The 18146-nt window shown below is 42.4% G+C and overlaps 1 protein-coding gene across 8 annotated transcripts in view; it reads left to right on the plus strand.

Moving 5' to 3' along the window:
- The window catches only part of TEAD2 (TEA domain transcription factor 2), a 34028-nt gene extending 16191 nt beyond the window's left edge, over positions 1 to 17837 (plus strand). For 5 of the 8 annotated variants that reach the window (XM_034423289.3, XM_034423290.3, XM_034423291.3 and 2 more), the window contains 10 exons: positions 491 to 555; positions 684 to 746; positions 1862 to 1990; positions 3618 to 3679; positions 3780 to 3844; positions 4401 to 4537; positions 6886 to 7056; positions 9070 to 9225; positions 13916 to 14071; positions 16996 to 17837. In XM_034423289.3, coding sequence (XP_034279180.1) covers positions 491 to 555; positions 684 to 746; positions 1862 to 1990; positions 3618 to 3679; positions 3780 to 3844; positions 4401 to 4537; positions 6886 to 7056; positions 9070 to 9225; positions 13916 to 14071; positions 16996 to 17109 — 1118 coding nt within the window. In that variant the 3' untranslated portion in view covers positions 17110 to 17837. The remainder of the gene's footprint in view (positions 1 to 490; positions 556 to 683; positions 747 to 1861; positions 1991 to 3617; positions 3680 to 3779; positions 3845 to 4400; positions 4538 to 6885; positions 7057 to 9069; positions 9226 to 13915; positions 14072 to 16995) is intronic. The other 3 variants (XM_087891878.1, XM_034423294.3, XM_087891879.1) reach the window with 1 other exon arrangement.
- Positions 17838 to 18146: the final 309 nt, after the last annotated feature.

Here is an 18146-nt window from a genome sequence, read left to right on the forward strand (position 1 = left end):
TGTTGAAATGTGTTATCTTTGGGTGCTGGGGGTTTTGTTGTGTTTTTTATGACTTTATTGTTCTGTGTCCACACAGATTTATGTTATATGACATGGACAGATCTATCTTTCTATCTATCTATCTATCTATCTATCTATCTATCTATCTATCTATCCAGCTATCCATCCATCCATTCACCCCCTCATCCATCCATCCATCCATTCACTCCTCATCCACCCATCCATCAGCCAGCCAGCCAGCTAGCTAGCTATCTGTAAAATATAAAATCTGGGTACCTACTTATCCAAATGATCTGGAATTTGAGACATCTGATATCCAAGCTTTCCCTCTGCTAATGTAGCCATTTGGTTTACCAATAATGGCATGTCCAGACCGAATGACCTGCAAAAGTGTTCTTTCCCACATGACCTGATAATGGCACATAATATTTTTTATTTTCCAAATGTTTTTCTCATTTTCTCTTTTCCCAATTCTTTTCTTGTCTTGCAGGTCGTAATGAGCTCATTGCCCGTTACATCAAGTTGAAGACTGGGAAAATACGGACAAGGAAACAGGTAAACAAGAAAGTTTGGGCAGGGAGCTGTAAGCCATAAGAATTAAGTTTGAGGGAGCTGGAATGAAATCTGCTTCTTTCTCCTTCAAACAGTTTTATATTTTTTTCTCTCTTTGAATCCTTTCTCAGGTCTCCAGTCACATCCAGGTGTTGGCCCGGCGAAAAACACGAGAAATTCAAACCAAGTTCAAAGTGAGAGATTTTCCTATCACTTTTGACTAATTCATGTTAAGCTCATATGCCTATCCTGCTGAAAGAATTACTCATGCAACTGGGTGCACACAGTGTATTAATATTTTATTGGTTCTGCATCTGATAAAGTATCTAAAGTCGGTATGTATGCAAAATGTCATCTTTTGCTAATCTTCTGTACCCATCCATTCTAGAGCAGGTTGAAAGGGTCACAGCAGATAAGAAAAGAGATAGTTTCAGGTATATGAGTTTGATTGCATTCCAGTAAAAATATAAAACCTGGGTAGGATAGGATGAAGTATTAGAAATTTGAATTACAATTCTCAGCTATTACAATTACAGTTCTCAGCTAGCAGGGAATGGAATTTAGTGGGAGGCATAGTAATTGGGAGAAAAAGTTTATTGCAAATCTGGAATCCTAGATTTCTTGAGATCATGGGATCTTTTAACTTTGTTTAAATTTTTATGAAGTGGTGTAGGCTTTGGGGTTTTTTTTGGTTTTTTTTAAATGTCTAGGCTGGAGAGATTCTAGATACAGTTCTTGACTGTTTGCTTTAATGAAGGGGTTGAGGCTAGTGATCTTAAACCTTCCCAACATCAGTAGTGGGATTCAAGCAGTGTAACAACCAGTTCGCTGAGCGTATGCTTGGTGCTTAGAGGTCTTCTAGTTCAACCCTCTATTCAGGCAAGAAACCCAATACCAGTGGTCTTCAACCTTTGCTGCTTGGCGGTCCGCCTGGGGGGAAAGAGAGGGAACTGGGCCCTGCGAGTGTGGCAAGTTGGCAGGTACATGTACGTTAAGTGGTGATGAATAGAGGAGTGCTAGGAACATGGAGGGAGGGAGGGAAGGGAAGGGAAGGGAAAGAAGGAAGGAAGGAAGGAAGGAAGGAAGGAAGGAAGGAAGGAAGGAAGGAAGGAAGGAAGGAAGGAAGACAAAATTCCGGATATCCCAGAATGACACTCCTCATAGGAAACCCACAACAATTTCAATGCATGCAAGATTTCCTTGGTAGAGTAATCTATGTGGAAAGGGCAACATGAGTTCATAAAGGAAAAGAAATGATCTCCTAAAATACAGAATGTGTCTCTCTTTCCTGCCTCACTCTGCCTCCCAGGATCAGGTGGCAAAGGACAAAGCACTGCAGAGTATGACAGTCATGTCTTCTGCTCATCTTGTTTCGGCCACTCTCTTCCAGGAGAAAGTAGACCTGTCGGAACACTACTATCCATCCAGCACCACCAATGTAAGCATTATGTGGGGGGAAAGGCTGTGAACTGGGATTTCTCTGGAGCTCTTTTGGGGGAATTCTCATGCTGCAGATTTCAGATTGGAGTTTGTTGCATTTAACACTTAGTTCTCTCATGCTCTCATGCTCTTTCTGAAAGCATTGTCTGAGGGAAAACCACATTGTTAAGTGACTTGCTTAGGTAGGACATTTGTCTGGTGAAAGAACTCTCTGTTGATTACCATATTTTTCGGAGTATAAGATGCACCTTAGTTTTTGGGGAGGAAAATAAGAAAAAAGCTGATTGGCGGGTGGATTGACCTCCTGGAATACCCCCAATCAGCTGTTCTCAGAGGTGAATTTTAGCTACAAGTTCCTTGGTTGTGAGCTCTGTGCCTTGCTTTTTTTTTTTTTTTTTTTTTGCTTTTTTTTCTGCCTTTGAAACTTCTGAAACTCTGTTTCAGAAAAAACTTTTTTTTTCTGCCTCTGAAAGCCTCCAAAACAGAGCGTATAAGGTGCATCTTATACTCTGAAAAATATGGTAGTTAGATGGCTCTCTATAGGTAGTCCTTACTGGGACGTGGTGGCTCAGTGACTAAGACACTGAGCTTGTCGATCAAAAGGTCGGCAGTTCAGCAGTTCGAATCCCGCTGATTTGCTGATTCGGGTGAGCTCCCGTTATTTGTCCCAGCTTCTGCCAACCTAGCAGTTCGAAAGCATGTAAAAAATGCAAGTAGAAAAATAGGGACCACCTTTGGAGGGAAGGTAACAGTGTTCCATGCACCTTTGGCATTTAGTCATGCCGGCCACATGACCACGGAGACGTCTTTGGACAGCGCTGGCTCTTCGGCTTTGAAACAGATGAGCACCACCCCCTAGAGTCGGGAATGACTAGCACATATATGCGAGGGGAACCTTTACCTTTACCTTAGGTAGTCCTTGACTTTAGTTATTTGCCTCTGCATGTAGTCTTTGACTTACAACAGACCCCAAAATAAATACTTATGACCTAGAGTCACTGATGCACAGTCCCCCAACTGCAGTTATGTGATCGTATTTTGGAAGCTTGGAGAGCCCATATTTACAGCTGTTTGCAGCATCCCGTGATCACATCACCATGATTTATGACATTTTTTTGTCGGAAATTGGTGTTTGCTTCCAGTTTCCAGCACAAAATGCCCAGCAAGGACAATGGATTTGCTTAACAAACATGACTTCATTTAATGATCACCACAAAAAAGCTGTTAAATTGGGTTGGTCACATGATGACCTACTTAACGACTGGCATGATTTATGACTGTAATTCCAGACTCAAGTGTAGTCATAAATTGAGAACTACCTGTACTTGATAAATTGGCATCAAGTTTATCAGAATATTTTTAAGCAAATAGCACATGCTTTCTGGTGATTTATGCCTCTATCATAGCAGGTGTTCTGCTTTATTAATATAAGAGAATGCTTTTTCTAACTTGGTGTTTGCAATCTATAAAACCTACATGCCTTTAAAAACAAATTGTCAATACATTTAATCATGGGTACTATTTGGGTCAATTAAAGAACATTTCCATATTTGCAAAAGAAATTTGGTTTATATTAAATAACACAAAAATGGTAGGAATATTTTAAATGTTCTTTCTGGTTTCAGCAATCCACAGACTTTTTCCATTTCTGGGCTGAGGATGTAAACCAAGGCCAAACTACTCCAGAGTAAGTTTTAGATTGATATTTTTGCAACCAGCATGTTTATGTCTATCTCTGGAACATTTTCTGCTGAATTGCTACTTTTATGTGTCCTCCCTTTCTTCAGTATCAAGCCCATCCTCCAGGCCCCATATCCCATCACACCAATTGCAGCATCACTTGCTGCCTCAGGTAAGCATTACTCCTACTTCCATCATCCATTTGTTACTTTACAGATAGTCCTCATAGAACAACTAGCCATTCAGCGACTGTTCCAAGTTACGATGGCACTGAACCAGGGGGACTTACAACAGGTCCTCGTCATCGTGATCGTTGCAGCATCCACATAGACACATGATTGTAATTCAGATGCTTGGCAAACAACTCGCAATTACGACGCTGCAGCTTCCTGTGATCATGTGGTCACCATCTGTGACCTTCTCTGCTGGCTCTCCAATAAACAAAGTCAGTGAGGAAGCCAGCAGGAGATTGCAAATGGCAATCCCATAAACATGGGAAGTTATGACCATGCAGGATTGGTCTAACAATAGCAACTGGGACTGCCACAACTGCCATCATAAGTCAATGCGGTCATAAAATGTCACTCTTTGTAACTGTATTGCTTGGCAATAGAGTTGCTGGTCCCAATTACTATCATTAATGACCATCATTAAGTGAGGACTGCCTATACTACTAAACATGGGGATGTGTTCCATTAGCCACAAGTCTTTTTCTCTTGGCTTCTCAGGTTATTCCACCACCCCAGGGATGGGCTGTTGTCTCCCCAACACAACTACCCCTTGGCCGAGGGGTCATATTGGTACAGAAACACTTCGATTGGTGGAGTTTACTGCTTTTATGGAGTGGCAGAACGAAGGAGATTTGGTAAAACCGGCGCACATGTGCCCCTTCAATGCTCCCTTGCTGTTCCCATCTGCTAAAGTAAACTTGGCTTGAAAAATTTGAGGAATGGTAAAACTGACTATAATAAGATTAAAGCTAGAGAAATGATGCTTAGTCTTGCTTGGTATGTGAAATTCAGTAACCTATTTGGGATAGTAACAGATAGTACCTAATGCTCCAGAGTTATTAAGAGAATAATAAGAAAAACTGTTCTTTACTTCATCCAGGAAAAACAGGATAAACAGGATAAAGTTCTTGGAGGAAAGATAGGTTATCACGATCAATTAGAACAGGGGTCCTCAAACTTTTTAAACAGGGGGCCAATTCACGATCCCTCAGACTGTTGGGGGGCCGGATCGGCTGGGTGGGCATGGCTAAGTGGTCATGTGACGAGGTGGGCATTGCCAATTTAACAGTCCATTGAACAATGCACACAAATTAAACTTTAATTTGTTTTGCTCTTGGGGGTGTTTTATTTGCTTTTGTTTGCATGTTGCTCTTTTGGTTGCCTTTTTATTTTACTAGATTGTTTTTTTCGGTTGTTTAGGAGTCTAGTGGTCCACTTCAGGAAACTCAGTTTTGCAGCAATTCTTCTCAGCCCCAAAGAGCTTGAGAAATCTCTCTTTATTTCTCTCTCTCTTTATCTCTCTCTCTTTCCTTCTCTCTCTACCTCTCTTTCTCTTTTTTCTCTCTCTCTTTCTTTCTCTCTGTCTGTCTCTCTTTGTCTCTCTCTCTCTCTTTCTGTCTCTCTCCTCTCTCTTTCTCTCCCTCTCTTTCTTTCTCTTTCCCCCTTTCCTTCTCTCCCTCCCTCCCTCTTTCTCTCTCTCTGCCTCTCCCTCTTTCTCTCTCTCTCTTCCTCTCTTTCTGTCTCTCTCTCTCTGTCTCTCTCTCTATCTTCTGAAGACAGGAAAGGTGAAAAATGGGCCATTTTTGCCCATTTTTTGACCTCCTTTCACCCCCAACCTTCAGAAGCATTCTGCAGGCTAAAACCAGACAAAAACGGCTCGGTTTTTTGGCCAAAAACGGGCTGTTTTTGCCCAGTTTTTGGCCTCCTTTCACCACCACCACTCCGCACCTCCAGAAGCATTCTGCAGGCCAAAATTGTTGAGCTTACCTTTCGGTTCCAACTTGCAGGGCTCCCGAAGGCAAGTCCTGCTTTCTGCTTGAAGGGTGGGCGGGGCGATGTGGGTGGGGCAACCTCGTGGTACTCCATGGGCTGGATTAACTGCTTCAGCATGCGGCCCATGGGCCATAGTTTGAGGACTCATGAATTAGAATGAATTGGGAATAAAGGTACAGGAACCCGATGAAGTAAAGATAGAATTTAAGCTTTAAGATGCCAGCAGGTCCCTTACCATCTAGAAGTCAAACCTGAAAAATTGTATGGTAAAAAACCTAGTCGTCTGATTTTGGCAGAAAGTTTGAGATGAAAATGTTAGCTTAGGTCTCAGTAATAGTAGGTAAATGTATTTATGTGTTACACTAAGTATCATTTGCTTAACCATGATTTATCGAATACATCATAAATAATTGGTTTCACTCAACACATTAAGGCAATGTTTCTCTATTTTGGCAACTTGGAAACATGTGGATTTCAACTCCCAGAATTCCACATTGGCTAGGGAGTTCTGGGAGTTGAAGTCCACATATCGTCAAGCTGCCAAGATTAAGTAACCTTGCATTAAAATCTAAAAGCATGAATTTCAAACAAAAAAGGCTGGATTCATACAAATACAAATACAATGTGCAGATGCTGCTTTTTAGTTAATTTCTTATCTCTCAGGTCCTTTCTGCATGTATGAAAACTATGCTGGTTTAGCAAGTTTATCTGAAAAAAACCTTCACCTATCTCAGGGGTTTCAAACTCATGGCCCGCGGGCCGGATGCGTTACGCGCTGGCCACGGCCACCCCCGGTTTACCGAAGTGGGGGGAAGCCCACGTCATGTGACAATGATGTGACAACATGAGTTTGACACAACCTTAACCTATCTCATGGCCACTTAATTACACTGAAAGTTCTATCCAGGATATCTGAGGGGTTCCAAGTTGGAAAGGCTATGCCTATTAATGTCAGTATGTTAGAGAGATGCCATTGCATGCAAATTTTGAAATTGCTGAATGAGTCCCAACCTTGCAATAGTGTAATGCTCAGCTGCCCCCAGTAAACAGCATCCTTTCCTTCTGGTGCATCTTTGCATTCAAAGGGGACACACTTTCTGGTATGCTTCTCCTACCCCTCAGCAAGTTCCTGAGCTCCAGAAAGCAGTTTGTGAGATAAGGCAAGCTATGTTTATCTGACAGCTCTGACTTCCCTTTCTCTTCTCCATAGTTTAAGCGGCAGCATCGTTTTGTTTACATTGACCTAGCACCCATGTCTGAGTCACCCTTGGAGATGGTGGACATACGCCAAATCTGTGACAAATTTCCAGAGGAAGGAGGTGGACTGCGAGATCTATATGATCAAGGCCCTCCTCATGCTTTCTTCTTGGTCAAATTCTGGGTAAGAACTCTTTTGCTCATTGAATTCCCAAATCATCAGGAATACAAGCAGGTTCCCCTGGGACTTATGATCAGTGCTCACATGAATCAGTGTGTCTTGTTGGTATTAGTATCCAGATTGCAGGGATCAGTAGATAGATTTGGAGCAGAGGAAGGCAACCAACCTGATGTATTCCAGATGCTTGGGACTTTGAACCCTACCTACTCTAATTAGTATGGCAAGTGGCAAGGACTTGTAGGAGGTGTAGTTCAGACATTTGCATGTTGCTTATCCATGTTTTAGACGTTCTGAGCTGGTAGTTAGGTTACACAGGTAGTCTTTGATTTATGACTACAGTTGGTCCCAAAATTTATGTTGCTAAACATGACCACTGTTAAGTGAATTTTGCCCCATTTTACCATCTTTCTTGCCACAATTGTTAAGTGAATCAGTGCAGTAGTTAAATTAGTAACACAGTTGTTAAGTAAATCCAGCTTCCTCGTTGACTTGGCTTGTGAGAAGGCTTGTAAAATGTGGTCACATAACCTCAGGACACTGCAACTGTCATAAATAGGAATCAGTTGCCAAGCGTCTGAATTTTGATCACATGAGGATGGGAATGTTTGTAAGTGAAAAACAGTAATAAGTCACTTTTTTTCAGTGCTGTTGTAAGTTTTGATGGTGACTAAATGAACTGTTGTAAGGATATAACTGAAAACAATCATCCCGCACCCCTCAAAATGACTTGCTGCAACACATATATGCTTGTTGGTTAACAGCAGCAATCAAGTCATTCTCAAGACTGAATTTAAAACTAAGCTAATGAATTAAACAACATCTTGTTGGTTGGTGTTTGACCTCAGTACAAATCCCTTTTCGATTATGAAGAGTGGCAATCCTCAAGTCTTACTTCCTCACAGTTAGTAAATTAGAAACAGGGAGGCTTTGTCAATAAAACTGTTGCTGAGATATTTGGATTCTGACCCTGGGTATAATTAAAAGTCACCTTAGACAGCTTTATATCAAGAACAAATATTAGAACTATTGAATGCATTAAAACTTTATATTGCTTGCCCAGCCACATATTCCCTCTTCCACAATACAGCGCTCCAAGTCACATCTTCATGATCAAATAACATCATTATTTTTAAAATCAACAACAGATTAATGTAATTTAAGATATTTATCCCTTGTGCTACGTACGAATCAGAAATAATTTTTGCTTCTGCTTTTATTTATGCTTTTCTTGGACTCTGGGGATATGCTGCGCTTAATCCAGAATTCTATAAAGGCAGCCTTTGATTTACAACAATTTGTTTAGTGACTGTTCATAGTTGCAACAGCACTTTAAAAAAAGTTATTTATGACCTGGTTTCACCCTTACAATTGTTGCAGCATCCCCGTGGTCATGTGATCTCAAAAATCAGACACTTGGCAGCTGGCATTTATGCAATTGTTCTGGGATAATAAGCAAATCAATGGAGGAGCTGGATTTGCTTAACCATCGTGTGAGTCACTTAACTGCAGTGATTCATTTAACAAAGATGGCTAAAATGATTGCAAAGTTGGGCAAGTCTCACTGAATAACCTCTTTGCTTAACAGCAGAAATTCTGGTCCCAGTTGAGGATTACCTGTATTTTCTAAGAAAATGGTAAACTGGGCCGTTATGATGAACAATGCCTTTTTACCTGCTGTTTGCTCCCAGCTTCTGAAATAAATAGATATGTCGCTTTAATAACGGGGGATGTCATTGCATTATTCTAGAGCAGGGGTACAGCCCACTACCAGGCCCTGGCATCTGCTCAAGTTGAGCTGCATACGTACATGCCAGCCTGCCACTCGTGTAAATCAAGCTGCATACTCATGTGCCAGTGCACTGCTTGCACAGACCACTTTCCCTCTCCTCCCCCCCCCAGCTGGGCCACAAAGGTTGGGGACCGCTGCTTTAAAGACTAACACTCAATAATCTTTGTCCCACCTTGCGTCAGTTGTTAAAAACAGTTCTGATTCTGTTTTCCAATCTCTTGCTCTAGGCTGACCTAAGCTTTTCCCTCCCTGGAGAAGAACTTGGAGGCAGAGGAGGGGCCTTCTATGGGGTGAGCAGTCGATACGAGGGCCCACGGGCTCTGACTCTCAGTTGCACCTCCAAAGTCTGCTCGTTTGGCAAACAGGTGGTGGAAAAATTGGAGGTGGGTGAGGTGAGGGTGGAGCTCTGAGACTGAGGGCGGAGATGAGGGTGGCCATGCTGGGACGAGCCAGGGTGGGATGTGGGGAGCAGAGTGTTTATATGTGCTAAGAAACCCAGCCTTAGAATGCCAAGCTTGCTGCATGCAACTATGCTAAAAAGCTGCCTTGTTCCAAGTCTGTTTACTGTATTTGGCCTGCACACAGCATTATCTGGGCCTGGCTTGCTGAAGCAAAATGACATTTTCCAGCAGAAAGAGTGAAGGAGACAGGCAGTCTGGTCAAAGCCTGGAATATCTTATCTGATTAAGTTGTCTCAGCTATGAACTTTCACCATCTTAATTGTAATCAATTTCTAGGGAGGTCACCATAAAAATGTTGTTGAGACTAGAAAGAGTGCAGAGAAGAATAACAAAGATGATTCGGGGACTGGAGGCTAAAACATATAAAGAACGGTTGCAGGAACTGGGTATGTCTAGTTTAATGAAGAGAAGGACTAGGGGAGACAAGATAGCAGTGTTCCAATATCTCAGGGGTTGCCACAAAGAAGAGAGTGTCAAGCTATTCACCAAATCACCTGAAGGCAGGACAAGAAGCATCAAGGAGAGAAGCAACCTAATTTCTGGCAGAAAATTCCTGATAGTTAGAACAATTAATCAGTGGAAAAACTTGCCTTCAAAAGCTGTGGATGCTCAAACACTGAAAGTTTTTAAGAAGAGATTGGACAACCATTTGTCTGAAATACTATAGGGTTTCCTGCCTAAGCAGGGGGTTGGACTAGAAGATCTCCAAGGTCCTTTCCAACTCTGTTATTCTAATACTAATTCCTAAGGGGGTGTGCATAAGTGCACTAATGTGCCTATCATCCCTGTCACATTTTATTTTTATTTTTTTTCAGTTTGCTCATTTGGATTTGTAATTTTCATTTGACAAATAAATAAAATAAAAATAAATAGACATAAAGATATGTGGGTTTTCTCTCTGTGTTCAGTTTTGGAATCTGACTTCCAGAGTTGGCAAAAGAATTGTAGTCTGGAAGGACCACAAAGTTCATCTTGGCTGATCTTAAAAGATAAAGAATGGGTGAGGGAAATAATCAATAGGAAAAAAGTCACTAGGAATTCCTCGGGGGATCTCCTTGTAATTCGTTTTGGTTTCCTCAGTCCTTCTCCAAGAGAAAATTCAGGATTCTCAATACAGAGAACTAGACTATGGCTACTTTTTACACTGTGGATGTCTTGGTCTAGTCTAGTCTTTCTAACACTTGTGCTTTTTACTTGTACTGGAGTTGAATTCGCATAATCCCCCAGCCAGCAAGACTATAATCTGTTCTGGTTGCTGACTTTAAGAACTCAGATCAATCGTGTCAGGGGGTGTCATAATTAAACCAGCCCTCATACTGAATATGACTTCTACATAATAGTCTCTTTTTGCATCGTAAGTAAACAAAACCTCAGGAATTGATTCATTTTGGGCTTAGGCAGGAAAGGCTTTCAGATTAAAAGCATTGTTTTTAAAAAACTGAGCTCAAAAACCACTAACTATTAAGAGTTTTAGGCCATATATGTATGCAGGTATATTGAACTCCAAGGTATGATGCAGAACAAGTTTGAAATTGGCTTTATGTTAGATTATTTTTTGGCAGAAAACTGCCATAGCAAGAACTGGATGGGCTAAAATCTTTCCCCTTGATGTGCTATTTTATCTACAGTGTTTCTCAAATTTGGCAACTTTTGTATGTATGGGCTTCAATTCCCGGAATGCTCTAGTCAGCCTTCCTGCCTGGGGGAATCTGGGAGTTGAAATCCACACATCTGGTAGTTGCCCAATAACAGGAAATCAGATGTTTAGTTTTGTTTGCAAAAAGTTTGGGATTCATAAAATTAGGCTTGGGGAAATAAAGCTGCAGTGATTTAAGACAGTGATGGAAAGATCTGGATCAGAGGTGGTATTCAGCCAGTTTGCACCGGTTCATGTGAACCATTGGCGGAAATTCGGCCAAGGTCACCGAATTGGTAGTGATAGCCGGCTAGTCATGCCCCCAAACCGGTCCCCCAGTTGCCGCTCGCTTGCCACACCCACCATATTTGTTGCCATCAAGTTCTTTGAGCATGTGCATCCCATTGCCTTGCAAGTCCAATGGATGCACATGCACACAAAACATGGCGGAGACGGCAGCAGTACTTTTTGGCGGCCTGCACCAGACACCACCTCTTTGAGTCCCTTGTGGAGGGACACAAACACACACGCCCGTTGCCCCCACTGCCGCTACTTTTGCTCTTGGCTACTCGGCGCTCTTAAAATCGATCACCAGCGCCTCCTCTTTTCCTCAGAGGTGCGGTGTCTGTCTCCAAGTTCTTGCGGAGGGACACACACCCATCACCCCTGCTGCCACTACTTTTGCTCTCGGCTTCTTGGCGCTCTTAAAGTCGATCTTGAAGAGCTGGAAGACGTTTCCTTAGATCGCCGCCAAACTCATTGTTGGGAGAGGTGTAGGCTAGCCCCTGACTATACAAGAAGTCTTGGGAAAAGCTCTTCCAAAGTTCAGCCGAGTCTTCTCCTCCTCGGCCTTAACGTGTGTGAGCAAACACGCACATCATGACGTGCGTGTGCCGTGAGGTGTGTGCGACTGTGTGTGTTTGCTCTGTGATACAAGGCCGAGAAGGAGGAGAAGACTTGGCCAAACTTTGGAAGAGCTTTGCCCAAGACTTCTCGTATATTCAGGGGCTAGCCTACAACTCTCCCAACAATGAGTTTGGCAGCAATCTAAGGAAATGTCTTCCAGCTCTTCAAGATCGACTTTAAGAGCGCCAAGAAGCCGAGAGCAAAAGTAGTGGCAGCAGGGGTGACAGGTGTGTGTCCCTCCGCAAGAACTTGGAGACGGACACCCACCTCTAAGGAAAAGAGGAAGCACTGGTGATAGACTTTAAGAACACCGAGAAGAAGCCGAGAGCAAAAGAAGCGGCAACGGGGCTGGCAGGGGCTTGTGTGTGTGTGGCCCCCTCTGCAAGGAGTGTGAAGGGAGGTTGACACCATGCCTTTAAGGAAAAGAGGAAACTCTGGCGATCGACTTTAAGAGCGCCGAGAAGAAGCCAAGAGCAAAAGTAGCGGCAGCAGGGGTGATGGGCGTGTGTGTGTCCCCCTCCACAAGGAGTGTGAAGGGAGGCAGACACGTGCCTCTGAGCCTCCTCTTTTCTTCAAAGGTGCGGTGTCTGCCTCCCTTCACACTCCTTTGCCCAAGACTTCTCGTATATTCAGGGCTGGCCTACAACTCTCCCAATGATGAATTTGGCAGCGATCTAAGGAAACGTCTTCCACTCTTCAAAATCGACAAGAGCGCCAAGAAGCCGAGAACAAAAGTAGCGGGGGCAAGAGCAAAAGTAGCAGGGGCGGAGGCGACAGGCGCATGTGTGTGTGTGTCTCCCTCTGCAAGGACTTGGAGGCAGACATCACACCTGAGAAAAAGAGTTGACGAAACCCTGGCTATCACTCGGGAGGGGACCGCGGAGGAACACGTCACATGCCCCTGTCGCCCTCGCTGCCATTACTTTTGCTCTCAACTTCTCAGCGCAGTGTCTGCCTCCCTTCACACTCCTTGCACACACCAGGAGCGCCAAACCGGAACAGGAAAGCGCGCACAGGAGCGAGAGCACGCGAAGTTGGCCACTGTGGGGTGAGCGCCTTGGCTTCCCCTCTTGCTCCTCACAGTCGCCCTGAGCTGAGCTGGTGCGGTTCTTTACTTGGGCAGCCCCGATGACCACAGTAGCAACAAGCAGCGTGGCAACAACGAGGTACAGTAAAATTTGGTAGCACAGAAATTGTTCATCTCTGAGGGTCTGCTGGCAAAAAACCAAAAAACCACCCCAAAACAAAACCAAAGCTTGCAGCAACAGTTTGGAGCTTGTTAAACATTCCTCCGTTCCAGCCATGTGTTTTCCAGTCCAGGCTGCTCAGCAGGCAGGCTTTTATTTTGTCAGCCCAAGCAGGAGGGGAGGTACTAGGAAATCGCCCTATCTCTTCAGCATCAGTCATGTGAATGAGTGGGTGTGGCCAACTCAATGTCACTCACAGCAAGGTGCAGCCCCACCCAGTCACATGACCACCAAACCACACCTACCCAGTCACATGACCACCAAGGCATCCCCACGAAACAAGCCATGCCGGTAGTAAAAAAAATTGAAACCTACCAGTGATCTGGATGCTAGCAAGACCCGAAAGGAGACAGGCAAGAGAATTGGGGCAGGGGGAGGTGTTGGATTTTTTTTAAGGTGTCCCTGTTGTCAATGAAATGACTTTATTTGTTTTTCAGTTAGAATAATGAATCTCATGTTACTTTCGTAAGGTATCCCCATTTTGGAAGTAGTGGTTAAGATGTTGACCTAGAAACCAGGAGATTGTGAGTTCTAGTCCTGCCTTAGGCCCAAAAACCAGCTGGGTGACTTTGCACCAGTTACTCCCTCTCAGCCCAACGCACTTCACAGGGTTGTTGTTGTGGAGAAAATAGGAGGACGAAAGAGTATTATATATATTCGCTGGCTTGAATTACTTATAAAAGTAATAATGTTGGAATAAAAAAAATATTTTTTTAAAAAAATGATCGTTGAAAGTATGCATGTATGGTTGTAGGTTTGGGGCTTCTCTCTGATCTGTCTTACTTTCTAATATCTGTCCCACTTCATCCCCTTGATTCTGCAGACAGCCCAGCCTCCTCACTGGGAAGATGGCCGCTTTGTTTTCCGTCTGCAACGTTCACCACTCTGCGAGTATCTCATTAATTTTATTCGCAAACTACGAACACTACCAGAAAAACTAATGATGGATAGTGTGCTTGAAAATTTCAGCATCCTGCAGGTATTTGGGAAAGGAATTATGGGGAGGGTGAGAAACAAGTCAAAATTATACTTCCACAGGGAAGGAATGGGGAGACAGAAAATTTTGCCCAAACCTCAGTTTTACTTTAGTTTCTAGTTCTCAATGGGCTTAGTTCAATGTTTCTCAAACTTCGTAAATTTTTGACATTTGGACTTCGATTCCCAAAATTCCCTAGGTAGCATATGAAGGCTGGGGAATTCTGGGAGTTGAATTCCAAATGTCTTAAAGTTGCCAAGGTTGACAAACACCAACTTAGTGTAATTTTTTTTACAAAATTGCCTGTTTGAGAGCATATTTGAGCTAGATAGGTTTTGTTTTTCATTAACAAAAAGTTAGTTATGCTAGTCGCTTCTCTGGGAATGCCAGGCAAGTTAAACCTGTTCCAGGAACTCTTCTCCTGTTAGTTTTTATGGAGATTATCTGATCCCTTCTTTCTCAGCATCCCAAAATGAGTAAGATGCAATTAAGGCTATGTCTGGAACATTCAATCAATTAAATAGTGAGAATAGTTACTAAATGTTTTGTTGTTTTAAATATGTCCCCGATTTAATTGAGCAGATAAAAAGATACTTTATATGCTTATATAACAACCGCTAATTATCAGTTCCATTTATTGACAGAGAGCCATCCTGGGTTAAGAAGGTAGTGCCTTTTTAAAGGTTGTGCAGCCTGCTGTGATTCATACATGCATCATTGAAAATATTGGTTTCCAGCCTTTTTTTATATGACTTTCTCCATCATCACTGAAAGTGTTTCTGAGACAACTGTCGCATAAGCCATCATTCAGCATAAGCCATCATGATTTAGATTCTTGGGTGTTATTATTTATTATCATTCGATCTTAACTGGTTTTAATTGGGTTTTTATTGTATGTTTTTATCTGTTTATTTGTTTTTACCTGTGTTCGCCACCTTGAGTCCTTTCGGGAGAAGGGCGGCATATAAATACTTGCAAATAAAATAAATAAATAAATAAATTCAGCAACATGATGCTCCTAGGGATGCCTGGAGGACTATTAATTTATATTAATAGTTATTCTTTTATAAATTGAAATCACAAAATCAATAACATGCAAGATACACCTTCTGTACGCCCTAGATTCAGTGAGATTTGGAAACGTTGAGATGTTAAATTGTCCGTTTTAAATATATATTATTTTGATGTTGTTGAGTGCGCCAGGAACTACTTGAAAGCATCTAGGAGACAGTACGTGATCCCAAAGTCTGTCCTCTAGAATGGTCATAGATATGTGTAATGCACTTAGATTCAATTGTCTTGTACAGGTAGTCCTGTACGACGTAGTACTACAGGTAGTCCTCAACTTACAACTGTTCATTTAGTGACCATTCAAAATTACAACAGCATTGAAAAAAGTGGCTTATGACCATTTTTCACACTTAAGACCATTGCAGCATCCCTGTGGGCAGGGGTGAAATGCTCCCGGTTCAGACCGGATCGCCCGATCCAGTAGCGATGGCAACGGATGGTTCGGAGAACCGGTAGCAAAAATCCCTGCCCCACCCCCATGCCCAGCTGAGCCGCGCAATCATCAGAGGCTTTTTTTAATTATTTTTAAAAGCATTTTTTCGGCAGAAGAAAAAATGCTTTTAAAAATAAAAAAAAAAAGCCTCTGATGATTGCGCGGTTCAGCTGGGATCGTCAGAGCCTTTTAAAAGCATTTTTTCTACAAACTCTTTGAGAGGTTGTAGAAAAAATGCTTTTAAAAGGCTCTGACGATCCCAGCAGAATTGCAGAATTGCTTGATTGTCAGAGGCTTTTTTTTCTTTTAAAAGCATAAAAAAAAATGGCCACGCCCACCCAGTCACGTTACCCCACCATCACCAAGCCACGCCCACAGAACTGGTAGTAACAAATTTTACATTTTACCACTGCCTGTGGGTGATGTGATCAAAATATGGCCAGTTGGCAACTGGTTCATATTTGTGAAGGTTGCAATATCCTGGGATCATGTGATCCCCTTTTGTGACCTTCTGAGAAGCAAAGTCAATGGGGAAGCCAGATTCACTTAAAAACCGTGTTACTAACTTAACAACTGCAATGATTCACTTAGCTCCTGTTGCTAGAAAGGTCACAAAATGGTATGATACTCACTTAACAAATGTCCCACGTAGCAACATAAATTTTAGATTCAATTGTGGTCGTAAATTGAGGACTGCCTATAGTGGAATGCTACAGTGCATCAAACAATGAGGAAAGACATGTTACATAAGGGAATATAATGTCAAGAACAGCCTCATAATCAAGTATAGAGTTTCAATGGCTACTCCCTTACCATAAAAGAGCTGACTAGGGAGACACTGAAGGCCTTGACATTACAGGTGGTCCTCAACTTGCAACTACAACTAAGCCTAACATTTTTGTTGTTAAGCAAGGCAGCTGGTAAGTGACAACCGGTTTTACCATAGTTTAGAGAATCATGTAGCCACTAAGGAAATGTGATTTCTCCCATTGACTTTGCTTGTCAGAAGCTATCTTAAGGAGGTTACAAAAGGTGATCACATGATCCCGGGACAATACAACTCTCAAATACATAGAATAGAATAGAGTTGGAGGGGACCTTGGAGGTCTTCTAGTCCTACCCCCGGTCCAGGCAGGAAACCCTACACCACTTCAGACAAATGGTTATCCAACATCTTAAAAATTTCCAGTGTTTGGGGCATTCTGCAGGCAAGTTGTTCCACTTATTAATTGTTCTGTCAGGAAATTTCTCCTTAGTTCTAAAGGAGCTTCTCTCCTTGATTAGTTTCCACCCATTGCTTCTTGTTCTACCCTCAAGTGCATTAAGAGGTTAAATGCATCTGTTCTGTGTGATGGGTTGGTTTGTTTCATGAACCAAGTAGGAAACTCTGCCATTAAAAACTGTTGTTCTCATTTCCAAACAGGTTTTGCGGGATCAAGAAACTCAGGAATTGCTACTGTGTGTGGCCTTTGTGTTTGAAGTTTCTGCAAAGGAATGGGGATCACAGCATCACATCTATCGGCTGGGCCGGGACTGAGAAATAGTTCACCATATTCTACAAATCAACCCCAGCCAGCAAGCCATCTTCCTCTTATCTCCACATCATACTAGATGGCAGAACTGATGGCGGAAAAACTGCTGACCCCATTCATACCAACTTTTAAGTTTACTAACAGATACTTTTCTCTTTTTTCTGCCTTGGTTTTTCTCACAAAACCAAGCTTTAGACCTAAACCTTTGAAAGGCTTGAACCCATTGCTCAGTAGACCATCTTAAATGTGGGATAGCTCAGTAGACCATCTTACAGGTGGGATGGTCCTTTGAACAGGTGTACTTCTGGAAGAATACTCTTTTGGTCAAATCATCTCGGGCATGTTGAGGACAATAGTTAATCTCAACTCCATGGGTATCTTTCTAAATCTCCTGGGAGAACATTGTCCCATGTCTTTGCTTCTTGGGATTTAACACTCCATTGTAAGAAGAAACGGTATTTCTTAGCACTCCTGTTTTGTATGACAGCCAGACTTTGATGTACATTATAACTTAATTCTCACAAACTGCTGAAGAGTGAACCCATTCCTACACTATCATGTCAGACTCTAGGGAAAGGTTTATATCAGGAATGCATAACCTGATGGCTCTCGATTCACTTTTAAGATCCTTTTAAGAACCCACCACAAACGGTAGGGTTTAATGTGACTCAAGTTGAAGATTGTTATATACAGTGGCAGTAATGATATTGTTTAATACAAGTTTTAAATCAAATTTGAATTCTTGTCCTGTATTGAATTAATCTCCATTGTGGAGTACAGTCCTCGACTTAAAACTACTCATTTAGTGACCTTTTGAAGTTAACAATAGCACTCAAAAGTGACTTAACAACCACTTATGACTTCACAGCACCCACATGATCATGTGATCAAATTTGGGTGCTTGGCAACCAGCATATATTTATGAGGGCTTTAGCATTTGGGAGTCATATGATTGCCATTTGCGACCTTCCCAGCTGGTTTCTAACAAGCAGTCAATGGGGGAAGACAGATTCGCTTAACGATTCACTTAACAGCCATGACA

This window comes from Pantherophis guttatus, chromosome 4, assembly GCF_059756535.1.
Source record: "Pantherophis guttatus breed Tessera chromosome 4, ASM5975653v1, whole genome shotgun sequence".
Lineage (NCBI taxonomy): Eukaryota > Metazoa > Chordata > Lepidosauria > Squamata > Colubridae > Pantherophis > Pantherophis guttatus.